This window comes from Vanessa cardui, chromosome 12 (assembly GCF_905220365.1).
Source record: "Vanessa cardui chromosome 12, ilVanCard2.1, whole genome shotgun sequence".
In the NCBI taxonomy this organism is placed as follows: Eukaryota; Metazoa; Arthropoda; class Insecta; order Lepidoptera; family Nymphalidae; genus Vanessa; species Vanessa cardui.
Window position 1 is genome coordinate 3,900,200 of NC_061134.1, and position 13,383 is coordinate 3,913,582.

General features: G+C 37.7%; 1 protein-coding gene across 1 annotated transcript; it reads left to right on the forward strand.

Moving 5' to 3' along the window:
- Positions 1-442: 442 nt before the first annotated feature.
- On the forward strand, positions 443-9,205 carry LOC124534357 (tRNA (uracil-5-)-methyltransferase homolog A). The gene is made up of 11 exons (XM_047110152.1): positions 443-741; positions 848-998; positions 1,132-1,307; positions 1,452-1,772; positions 2,125-2,262; positions 2,685-2,800; positions 3,347-3,455; positions 3,666-3,788; positions 4,182-4,374; positions 5,975-6,192; positions 8,913-9,205. Exons 1-11 carry the CDS (start codon positions 580-582, stop codon positions 9,165-9,167), a joined length of 1,962 nt encoding a protein of 653 aa, XP_046966108.1. The 5' UTR covers positions 443-579; the 3' UTR covers positions 9,168-9,205.
- The last annotated feature ends 4,178 nt before the right edge of the window (positions 9,206-13,383 follow it).

Below are 13,383 nucleotides of genomic sequence, written 5' to 3' on the forward strand. Positions count from 1 at the left end.
ATTCGAAATTATATATACATTTTTATTCATATCAAAAACACCAGCCTGTAAATTTCCCACAACGGGGCTAAAGCCTCCTCTCCCTTTAAGCAGAAGGTTTGGAATATATTGCTCGCAGCATATTAATAGCTATTAGCAAGTCTTTTCGCACCAGGGTTTTAATGTTTGATTTATGAAAAAACCTTTAAAGTCCTGAATATTTTTTAAAATAAGATTTTAATATTTTTTATTTAATATATATATTTAACGTTTTAAAAATATTTTCTTTAATACAATGAATTTGGATAAAATATGTTTCTATTTTTAATAATAATACATTATAAAATCAAAGAAAATCGTACATCGTACATTGATTATTTATCGTATTTGTACGATACTAAAAACAGAGTATACTACTACAAATGAATTCAACAGTTGCTAGCACTGAATTTATGTCAATTTGACAGTTAACCTAAAATTATTGTGCATTTATATTTTGATATCATATGTATAAAAATTAAGGTTAAGTCGTGGGTAAAGTAAACAAAAATAAAAAATAGCTCATTTTAATGTAAACAACAACTTTTATAACAATTTATAATGTCTGAAACCAACGAAACTGTAACTGAAATTAAATTAGATAGCGAAAATCAGGAAACACCGAGTATTAGTGAAGAATATGCTTATTTGGATCGAGGTGGTTTCTCTTCGGAGAAGTTTAAGATCGAACTTCGTGGAATGCCCAAGTTTTATGGCATAGCAGTAAGATTATAAGAATTTTTATTTTAGATACCAACTGTTTTTAATATATAATCGTTTTCATATGAGGATGTTTGTGAAAAATATTTATCATCTTAGAAAATTTTAGGAACTGAAAAAGTTGATGAATCAAAAATTAGGCTTAAATACAAGCAAAATAAAAAGACCTAAGAATGGCAGTCACTGGCTGTATGCATGTTTTCAAAATGATGAAGAACGCACTAAAGCTATATCTGTGTTAAATGGATACTTATGGAAAGGTGATATATTTATTATTACACTCAGAGAAATTATATACATATGTGTTTAGTCTTTTAAACAATGAGGACAAAATAGTAAAAGTAAATAAGACTTAGTGGTTTATGATAAATGAAAACATTTCTTTTATTTTAGGAAAGACATTAATAGCAGAAGAAGCAAAACCTGCACCCGATCCACTGGTAAGAAAGAGGAAACAAGAAGAAGATGCATCACAGATAAAAAAGAAAAAGGAAAATGAAAGTAAGTCCCAAGAAGAAAGACTAAAGGATGCTGTCACACCATTCTGGAATATTCCTTATGAAGAACAGGTAGACTATATCTAAAATCTTTTATTAATATTAACCAAAACACTATAATATAAAAGAATATGAATACAGGTATACACAGGACACTACCTTCATTATATATTTATAAATTAAAGTTAAATTAAATGTGAATACTATTGATTTTAGCTTAAGCTCAAGGAAAAAGAAATTAAAAATCTTCTAATGAAATTTGATAATGAAGTATGGAAAATTGATAAAGGAAGGCGCAGCAAACTTGAGTTAAATAGAAAGCTGCACAAAGGACTTAGTTTTGAGCTAAAACCCATTGAAAAATCACCCATTACCGAAGGCTATAGAAATAAATGTGAGTTTACTGTGGGCATTGATGATGAAACACAAAAGCCCACTGTTGGATTTAGGCTCGGTAGCTATGTTACAGGGACAGTTGGTGTTGCCCCTATAATGGGCTTGAATCATATATCTGAAAAAACAAAGAAGGCTGTTTTAGTAAGTAAATATTGATATATTATTCACATTTAACAATTAATAATTGTTTATTGCATTGTAATTATTTTTAAAAAAGGATACTCTTGGCAACATGTTATATATATTCTAAAAAATAAGTAGTTAGCTCGATGAATAGTTACCATACCATAAATAAAATTAGGATCTATAATGATTGATTTATTAATTACATTACACATTGTAGACTTTTTTAAAACTTAATTTAACAAAAGGTAATAAAAATTATTAAAAATTGTCTATTGAATACATTAAAGATTAGAATAGTATAGAAGCATAGAAGTTATAAAATTTTAAGTAAAATGATCTTTAACAGTGAAAAATTGATTATTTTTAGCTATTCCAAGACTTTGTTCGTAAGTCATCAATGGCGCCATTTTCGCCAGCGGACTTTTCCGGTTACTGGAGATATCTCACCGTGAGGGAGTCATCACATTCCGGAGAAATCATGCTTATCATTGCTATGCACCCACAGGTAAATAATTATAAATTTTTGATATTGTACTTAGGCTGTACTTACTTGTGCTACAATTTTTATCTGTCCAAATTATTCATGGGCATCAATCAATTTTTAAGCTAATAACAATATACTTAGTAGTGAAACTTTATAAAAATGTGTATACGCAATGAAAACCTTTAAGCAGCAATCAATTATTTCAGAGAATCCCTGAAATTCCTACTGATTTGAACTTACATAGGCAGTGTTGCCAACTAAAAATACCAATAATGTATAATAGCTATAAATTGCTGATTTAATCAGCTTTCAAACTTCATTCTTATTATTCATAAATAAGCAAAACCTCAGTTCTTATATAATAATTTAATGCATATATAATGATATTTGTTAGAGAAGAAATAATTATCCTTTTTAATGGTACGGTACCTTGTTTCTTACAGAATCTAACAGCGGAGGAATTAGACGAACTGTCGAAGCAGCTAGTGGCCCACTTCAGTTCAGAGGAAGCAGTCGCGTGCGGTGTCAAATCTTTGTACTTCGAGGTTATTAGAAAAAGGTAAGATTTGTTTTCTTATTAAGTTCATCATAAAGTTCTGATCACACTCACATTTCTTTATAGAGACAATAATCATAATAGGCTATTTGACAATGCGAAAAATAAATTGTGAATTATTGTATTCAGTGTATAAATTTAAAAATGGTTATTTACTAACGAAAGTTGAAAGTAATACTTAATTTATTCAAAAATCCATAAATAAAAATGCATTTTTTCAAAAGTTTGTCACGTGACACAAAACGTTCCTGATTGGCCGGACTTATGATGAAGTCACTTTCTTGTAAACTTTGCTTTTCTACTATATGTACCACTGATTAAAATACAGGAAAGTTACGTCACCGACCCCATTTCAGCGCCATGTTGTCCAAGTAGCGTTTTTGCGTGCTATTTAAAAATGGAATTTTTAATATGATATTTTTCGGCAAATATGTACTAGAAATAAAAAACACAACTTTTATTGGGTTCCTTAACTTCTACTAAATAATATAAAATGGATTTTAAAAACCAGCCAAATAGCTTATTACATTATCATACCTTCAAATATAGACGGGTGGGTGAAGATGCATCGAAGCCAACTCATCTGATGGGATCAACGCACATCACGGATTCTATACTGGGACTACAGTTCAGAATATCAGCAGAAGCATTCTTTCAGGTAAGGTTCTGACTGGCAAGTTCGAAAAGGATTAGATCTGCACACTAGGTGAAGAAATAAAAAAATATATATGTTTTTAACATTTAAGAAATGTTACTTTTAACATTATCATAATAATAGTCAATAAATACTACATAAAAAAAACGCAAGAAAGTTGACTCATTAATTCCATAATAAGTATCTTTAACATGAAACTCCTACTCGACTTAGATCAACACAGCGGGCGCGGGCGTGCTGTACGCGCTGGCCGTGGCGCTGAGCGCGGCGCGGCGCGGGGACACCGCCCTCGACATCTGCTGCGGGACCGGCACCATCGGACTCTGCTTCGCTCAGGTACGACACACTCGCCTCGGTCACCACGGCAGCGGGCGAGCTCGACCTCCAACACTTGTTTTGGACAAGAAAATCTAACCAAGCACGTGGTCGTTCCAGATATCAGAACTACTTTTAAGTTTCAATTACAGCATCGAGTATGCTGTATGTAACTTGTTGCCATTAATTAGTAGTGTACGGCCGATTTGTTGCAACAGCCGCAGCCGATTATTACTTATTATGTATTACTATATTATATACATATCCATTGTTTTTTATTTGGATTATCTTTCTGAATAAACTTTTCAGTTTTAATGAATACAAAATTATCTGGACGATATTGCATTGCAAAATGGATAAAGATAAACTATTTATTTTTATTAAAATTTAAATATTGTACTGTATTTTAAATAGCATTGCGACAAAGTTCTCGGCCTGGAGCTGGTCGCAGAAGCCGTGAAGGACGCAAAGGCGAACGCGGAGCTCAACAATATAGAAAACTGCGAATTCTTCACGGGGAAAGCTGAAGACATATTGCCGTCGGTGCTAGCGAGAGCTCCGGGAGATGATATAATCGCTATTGTGGACCCTCCGAGAGCTGGCCTCCGTAAGAATACATTACTTTACTATATATTGACGACCTCCATGGTCGAGTGGTGTGTACACCGGTTTTCATGGGTACGCCACTCCGAGGTCCCGGGTTCGATTCCCGGCCGAGTCGATGTAGTTTACCATTAGTTTTCTATGTTGTCTTGGGTCTGGGTGTTTGTGGTACTGTCGTTACTTCTGATTTCCATAACACAAGTGCTTCAGCTACTTACATTGGGATCAGAGTAATGTATGTGATGTTGTCTCATATTTATTTATTTATTTATTATTTATATTATACTGAACTATTAGTTAATTGTTATAAGCTAGTCTGTACCTAAACGAGCAGAGTGACTCCCTAGAATGTATTGATAAAAAAATGTATTCATATATAGGTAATTTTGGAGGAAAAAAAGGGAATGAAACACAGGCTAAAATTCAGATTTTATTACACATAATAACAACAACAGCAGCCTGTAAATTCCCACTGCTGGGCTAAAGGCCTCCTCTCCCTTTGAGGAAAAGGTTTGGAACATATTCCACCATGTTGTTCCAATGCGGGTTGGTGGAATACACATGTGGCAGAATTTCTATGAAATTTGTCACATGCAGGTGTCCTCACGATGTTTTCCTTCACCGCTGAGCACGAGATGAATTATAAAGACAAATTAAGCACATGCATCAACCCAGGTTTGAACCCGCAATCATCGGTTAAGATGCACGCGTTCTAACGACTGGACCATCTCGACTCTCACCTAATAAACAATTATTATTAATTAAATTATGATTAACATTTATTTATTTGTTTCAAACTTACCTATTAACTATGAAAGACAACGAGCAAATTTCATATCGCGCCGAGCGCTCACAATAGGTCCTAACGCTCGTCCCACACTCACACATATACATCATTTTTTTCTCCATAAACTGCTCTCTCTGCAAAAGTATAGCGCGATTGAGAAGTTTTGATCGACAATATTTATGCATTTATTTTAACTCATTAAACTTTTTATACTTATTTAAAATAAGATATCTTTGTCAATAATTGTAACGATTATAAAAAGAAAGTTCTCAATTAAAATCTATTTTGTATAATTCTTTGTTCAGAACAAGGCACCATGATTTAATTTAATTAATTTGTGATCATTTTTGAACTCATAATTTGCTAGTTGCTTTTTCTTTTTTTATCATTTTTAATCAGTATTCTTATTGATTAGGGTAATATTTTTTATAGAATTTTCGTATCATACATTTATTTTGGATTACGAGTTTTGGTTCAAAATGTGTGACAATCGATTTTCATATGTTACTATTTTAAGTTTTTTATTTATTGATATATGTACAGTAATTCATTATGATTCGTATATTTGTATTTTATTTCAAATACTACTGAAAATAAAAACTATACAAAATGTTGACCGAATAAATAATGTAATAGTGTCACGATGCTTTATATCGATTGGCTTGACTATAGTAGTTGTGCACATACACGTGTACACATTTACACGGACACAAAATTAAAAAAATAAAAACTAAGATGCGGCGATTGGAATAAGCGCTCTTAAATTTAGTATAAATATTTTGGAAAATAGATTAGTAATAAAATGTTCCCTCTACAGATATGCGAGCAGTCACTCAGCTCAGGAACACGGAGAAGGTGAAACGGCTCGTCTACATGTCGTGCAGCCCGGCGTCCGCCATCAAGAACTTCGTGGACCTGACGCGGCCGTCGTCCAAGACGCTGCGCGGCGCGCCCTTCGTGCCCGTGCGCGCCGTGCCCGTCGACATGTTCCCGCACACCAAGCACGTCGAGCTACTCATTCTCTTCCAGAGGGAGGTGCGTACCGACCGTACCCGAGCGTACTCGACCGTACCCGACCGTACCAGACCGTACCCGATCGTACCCGACCGTACCCGACCGTACTTAACCGTACCCGATCGTACCCGACCGTACTTAACCGTACCCGATCGTACCCGACCGTACCCGACCGTACCCGACCATACCCGACCGTACTTGACCGTACCCGAACGTACCCGAACGTACCCGAACGTACCCGACCGTACCCGAGCGTACCCGATCGTACCCGATCGTACCCGATCGTACCCGACCGTACCCGACCGTACCCGACCGTACCCGAGCCTACCCGACCGTACCCGACCGTACCCGACCGTACCCGACCGTGCCCGAGCGTACCCGAACGTACCCGAGCGTACCCGAACGTACACGACCGTACCCGAGCGTACCCGACCGTACCCGACCGTACCCGACCGTACTTGACCGTACCTGACCGTACACGACCGTACCCGACATTGCCACAAGTTCGCCAATTACGAACAACTAATTTGTGATAACATAAAATAAGGTGTTCGTACAATCTCTTGGAAGGAGCCACCCGACAAAGTTGACCACAGCAAGTGGAGAAGTCGTTTCTTTAAGCCGGCAGTACTTTCGGAAGTAGACGACTTCTACGGCCGGTTATACGCATCGCATGCATCTCGATCTGATCCCAAAAATGAGGATCCTAGAGCTACATTAACACGCCATTTCTCAGTATTGGCGAAATCGAGATTGCTCTTAAACAGCTTAAAAATGGAAAAGCCCCTGGAGAGGACGGCGTTAATACAGAGCTATTAAAAGCGGGAGGTAAACCGGCACTTAGGGAACTTCAGACGCTTTTTAACTCTGTCCTCTTCGAAGGGAGAACTCCGGAGGCGTGTAGGAGTGTGGTCGTCCTGTTCTTCAAAAAGGGAGACAAAACCCTGCTGAAGAACTATCGTCCCATATCCCTACTGAGTCACGTCTATAAGCTGTTTTCAAGAGTGATCACGAACCGTCTTGCGCTAAGATTCGACGAATTCCAACCCCCGGAACAGGCCGGGTTTCGGACCGGATACGGCACCATAGACCACATCCATACAGTGCGGCAGATTATACAGAAGTCCCAAGAGTATAATCGGCCCCTGTGTCTTGCATTCGTAGACTATGAGAAGGCCTTTGACTCGGTTGAAATCTGGGCTGTTCTGGAGTCCCTGCAGCGTTGCCAAGTCGTTTGGCGATACATCCAAGTGATGAGATGTCTCTACGAAGCTACATCCATGTCCGAGTACAGAATCAGGAAACAAATCCCATACCATTGCATCGAGGAGTAAGACAAGGGGACGTTATTTCCCCCAAATTGTTCACTAATACAATGGAGGATATGTTCAAGACTCTGAACTGGAAACGACGTGGCATCAACATCAATGGCGAATACATCTCTCAATTGAGATTCGCAGACGACATCGTCATCGTGGCAGAAACGCTGCAGGACCTACAACAAATGTTGAACGAGCTAGCTGATTCTTCTATGCGTATCGGCCTACGGATGAACTTGGATAAAACCAAGGTCATGTTCAATGAACATGTACTACCGGAAACGACTGCGATACACGATACCGTCCTCGAAGTTGTTCAAAAATATGTCTACCTCGCGCAGACTTTGCGATTAGGTAGAAACAACCTGGAGGACGAGGTGAAAAAAGAATTCAGCTGGGTTGGGCAGCGTTTGGGAAGTTACGTCGAATCTTAACATCGTCGATCCCACAGTGCCTTAAGACCAAAGTCTTCAATCAGTGCGTCCTACCCGTCATGACATACGGAGCCGAAATGTGGACACTCACGACAAGGCTAGTCCACCAGCTTAAAGTCGCTCAGCGTGCTATGGAAAGGGCTATGCTCGGCGTTTCTCTGAGGGATCGCATCAAAAATGAGGTGATCCGTCAAAGAACCAAAGTCATCGACATAGCCCACCGGATTAGTAAGCTGAAGTGGCAGTGGGCTGGTCTTATTTGTCGAGGAACCGACAACCGCTGGGGCAAACGCGTTCTAGAGTGGAGACCGCGTCTCGGCAAACGTAGTGTAGGACGTCCTCAGGCACGGTGGAGTGACGATCTATGCAAGGCGGTAGGCAGGAGCTGGATGCGAGTTGCCGGAGAAAGACCACAGTGGCGTTCACTTGGAGAGGCCTAAGTCCAGCATTGGACGGGTACGGGCTGATGATGATGATGATGATGATGGTGATGAATTTGTGATAGCCTACTGCGTTCTAATTTTAAATAAATCCTGTTTTACAAACATAGAAACTCTCAAGCTCTCACGAAGTCTATTTGTATAATGCTGATGAATACTATCTTGAAAAATATTAAAATTTTAATTTAATTTAAATAAGTACCTTCCTTGATGATGACTATTACTACTTTTTTCTGATAAAATTGTAATTGGTATATCATATACCATCTTACATAAAACGCTTCTAGCACATTGACCGTATTGGGAACGGCTTAATTTTTAAACAGTACCTACATCTATTTATTACCACGGTCACAGCTTCAAGAGACCTCTCTTTTGTCAGCTTATAGGAATTTTATTCTTTGGAGTATCTGAAATAAATCGTGAACTTTTGAATTGCGCATAATGCGACACTAAAAAATGATTTCATTGTCCACTTTGTACATATTTGACATATATTTTATATTATAAACCATAATCAAAAAAATTAAACCTTATTTTATTTACAGAGTGCATCAAACTCGAAAGACACTACAGAAGCAAGTGAAACACAGAATAATATAGCTGAAACAAGTGAAACAACCACTGAAACAAGTGAAGGAAAAACAGATAATGGTGAAACAAGTGAAATGCAATCCGAAGCAAGTGAAGCACGACCAGAAGTTGTATCAAGTGAAGCGCAAACAAATGACGTAGCAAGTGAAGATGCAACCGAAAATCTAGCGTCTACGGGAGATGTTGTAAATAAAAATGATGACGTGTGACATGAATATTTACATAAGTAATAAATGATTTACATTTCGATACTCTTTTTATATACACTGAATAACCTATTCATATATCTTTTCAATTTAGTACCAATATACTAAGGTAGGAGAACATAAAAATGCGTGGGGGGCCCAGAGGCACACTCTTCCGGCGACTATGGGCGGAGAACTCTCGCTACCGAGCGTTATTAACGACATTATATACCGAGAATGGCGTTATTAACGCCATTCTCGGTAGCGAGATGTGCTGATGATCCCTCCTAGGTTTTGGAGACCCGCATAGGCGGGCCGACCGTTAGGGCGCAATGGTAGCATACATAAGCGACGGAGAGGGCACCGCTAGTTTTTTATTGGATAAACTCGGCGTACTTGGGTGCACTCGGTGTCTAGGGTTCCGGGAGTCCCCTTCCCGCACACTTTCCATCACGTGGGATAAGCGAGTAATGCGCAATCCAGTTAGAAAAAAAAGGAGAGCCTTAAGATAATACTGACCTACTACTATTAAAATTTCTACTCGAAGTCATTGGTCGGTAGCAACCAATTAACGTTGAGGTTTAAGCCTAAAATTAGTCAAATCTTTTTGACCGTTATTTCAGACCCTGTACTGTAGGTATTTTTATGCTATAGATTGGCGGACGTCAACAAAGGCCACCTGATGGTAAAAAGTCATCAGCGCCCATAGTGTTAGGGTTGTTACCCGGTAGTATTGGTACTGGGAGACTTCAAAATAAAACCACCGAGTATGTACTGCTGGTCAGATAGTGTAATTGCTCTCACTTTATGAAATTACAAAAATTGTATTGTACTTTAGAAAAAAACATTTCTATAGCGCGATGTAAAATACATGTAACGCCATCTATTGACCAAATCATAAACTAAATGATTATTTGGCATAATGTCATTTGATCTTGAACATACCGCCCACCAAGGACGTTACTGAAGGAACGTCCTTCCGAGTTTACTTAAAAGTTGTACACATATAATAAGAAACCAGATAAAATATTTTGTTGAATACAATAATAAACTGGTTTGAACTAAACTTAAAACTGAACAATAACTTAAAAATACTAAGTACCTTAAATTAAATAACAATAAAACATAAAATAAAACTATACTTAAGCTAGGTACATTTAAAGTAATAACATTTAGCAATAGTAAATATTATTTGGTCTCCCTATCTAATACAATTAGATTTGTCCTAAGAATAATGAAAAACATAACAATAATAATACAAAAGTTGAACTAAAACACATGAATATAATAGGATCTAATCACACAAACAAAAATTAAACATTCTTTTGTTCGGTAACTGGTAAAATGCAAATTTTAGACGTTGGTCTTTTAATTGTATTGGACTTAGTGCGTACTGTGACTACACGGGTAATATTATCACTACCACGATGTTTATGTAATATACGACCTAACAACCAACGGCTTGGAGGTAAATTATCTTCCTTTATCAGAACTATGTTACCAACTGATGGTTCAGGAACTTGACAAGACCATTTATACCGGTTCATCAAATTAGACAGGTATTCGTTGTACCAACGTTTCCAAAACGATTGAACCATTCTCTGAACAAATTGCCAACGCGATAAGTGGTTCAACCTTGAACTTTCAAATTGATTATCAGGCACATTCAGTAACGGTTCGCCAATTAGGAAATGTCCAGGTGTTAAAGGTTATGCTTCACCAGGATCAGCAACATGAATAACACTCATGGGTCGCGAATTCAAACAAGCTTCCACTTGGGTCAGAAGCGTGGTCATTTCCTCGAATGTAAGGGTCGATTCACCTATGACTCTTTTTAAGTGAAATTTTATTGATTTCACCCCTGCTTCCCACAGTCCGCCGAAATTGGGACTGTGCGGAGGAATGAAGTGCCACTCCGTACCATTCGATTCTAAATGCTCTGCTATAGATGGTTGAATTGATACTAATTCCTGTAACTCTCTTGCGGCACCGACAAAAGTGGTACCGTTATCGCTCCACAACTTAGCACAGTGACCTCGTCTAGACACGAAACGTCTGAAGGCTGCCAAAAATGCCTGCGTGTTCATGTCACTGACTACTTCTAAATGTAAAGCACGAGTAACCATGCATATAAAAAGACATATATAGCCTTTGTACGAACGGTGCCCACGACCCTTCGTTGTTCTAAGATTTATGGGTCCCGCGTAATCTACACCACTATGTAAAAATGGACGAGCTGGAGTACATCTAACGGACGGTAATGAACCCATAAATTGATTATTTATATTTGCTCTTTGCTTAGCACACTTAACACACTTGTATATGTGGTGTTTGGCTAAGTTTCTAATGCCTATTATCCAGTAGGCTGTCCTCAAAAAACTTATCATCAACTGAAGACCTCCGTGCAGCGTTTTGACATGAGCATCTACTATTATAAGTCGAGTCACTGGACTACAGCGTGGTAGTACAATTGGATGTTTGGTCTGTTCACTCAACTGAGCTTTCTCCAATCTGCCTCTAACTCTTATTATTCCTTTATTATCAAGGTAAGGACAAAGTGACTTCAATACACTTGATTTTATTTGTAAATAGCCTTTATCCTGTAATTGTGTATATTCCTTTGTAAATATTTCCTTTTGTGTTTGTCTTATACAACATTCCAGCGCAGCATCTAATTCTACCTTTTGTAAATACATTCCGCGATATATTTTGTTATTTTTCAGGAATCTTCGACAATATGCAACAACTTTCATTAACCTTTTTAATGTAGAATACCTTTCGAAAATTGAATTATTTGGAACAACCGTTACATAAGATTTAACGCACTCTTCTAAATCCAAGTTTAATTTGTCTAAATTATTTGGTCTGTTATAGGATATATTGTCCTTTTTCAGGAATGATGGTCCTGAAAACCATAAATCACAGGTGAGAAGTGATTTCGGCGGTATTCCCCTAGATGCACAGTCTGCGGGGTTGTCCTTTGTCGAAACATGAAACCATTGAGATGCTTTCATGTTCGTTAGTATTTCAGATGTTCGATTAGCTACAAACGTTTTCCATCTACTTGGGTGGTCGTTTATCCAAGCTAGTACAACTGTGGAATCGGTCCATGCTTTAATTTGATCTTTGGGAATACTCAAGATATTAGCTGTTTCGATCAAAAGTTGTGACAGAAGAACTGCTCCACACAACTCTAGCCGTGGAATACTAATTTGTTTTACAGGAGCTACTCTGGTTTTTGCAACAATAAGTGTCACGTGTATTTTACCTTCAAGGTCAATGGTCCTCAAATAAATCACGGCTGAGTAAGCTGTCTTCGAAGCATCACTAAATCCATGCAGTTCCAGCTTCTGATTCAATGTAGTGCCTTTCCAACGAGGTATGCGTACGTCGGTAAGTAGTGACAGTTGCTCTCGATAGTCAATCCACTCCTTCACTAACTCCACGTTTAGTTCTTCATCCCAACTAACGCCGGTAAGCCATAACTTTTGTATGAATACCTTTGCTAGTACTATACTTGGGGCTATCCAACCCAACGGATCAAATAGCCGTGCTATATTTGAAATGATTGATCTTTTAGTTGCAGGTGCAGTCGTCAGCGGCGGGAGATTAACTAAGTACTGGAAGGTGTCTTGGCTGCGGTTCCAGGTAAGTTCTAATATTTTTATTGTACTATCTATCTTGATTTCTACTTCTTTTACTTCTTCGTGTGATATTTCTTTAACCTTGTCTATGTTGTCCATATAAATTATATCCTTGTTTGTTCTATTTATATATAATTGTCCTTGATCTTTCTCATTCTTCATTTCCTTAATTTCTTTTATTAATTCCTGATTATTAGAATTCCATTTTTGCAATTTAAATCCACCTTTACCTAATAATTCTGTTATTTGTGTATATATTTCTAATCCTTGATCCACTTCGTAACACCCTGTCATAAGATCATCCATATAAATACAATTGAGTACTTTATCTTTTGCAAGTGGATAGTTGTCTCCTTCATCAAAAGCAATTTGGTGTAACGTCCGAACGGCTTGATAAGGTGCAGAAGCTGTACCAAAAGTGACTGTCGTTAGTTCATAGTCAACGATTTCTTTTTCCGGACAATCACGCCAAAGTATGCGTTGAAACATTGCATCTCCTTCAGCAATTCGGACTTGACGATACATTTTAATTATATCTGCTACCAGTGCTATGCGATACAATCGCCATCTTAATATGGTGTGCCTTAAGTCAGCTT

Coding starts and splice junctions, on each gene's coding strand:
- LOC124534357 (XM_047110152.1), top strand. CDS start 580: ATGTCTGAAACCAACGAAACTGTAACTGAAATTAAATTAGATAGCGAA. Junction 1,773..2,124: donor AAACAAAGAAGGCTGTTTTA/GTAAGTAAATAT, acceptor GATTATTTTTAG/CTATTCCAAGACTTTGTTCG. Junction 2,801..3,346: donor TTCGAGGTTATTAGAAAAAG/GTAAGATTTGTT, acceptor CTTCAAATATAG/ACGGGTGGGTGAAGATGCAT.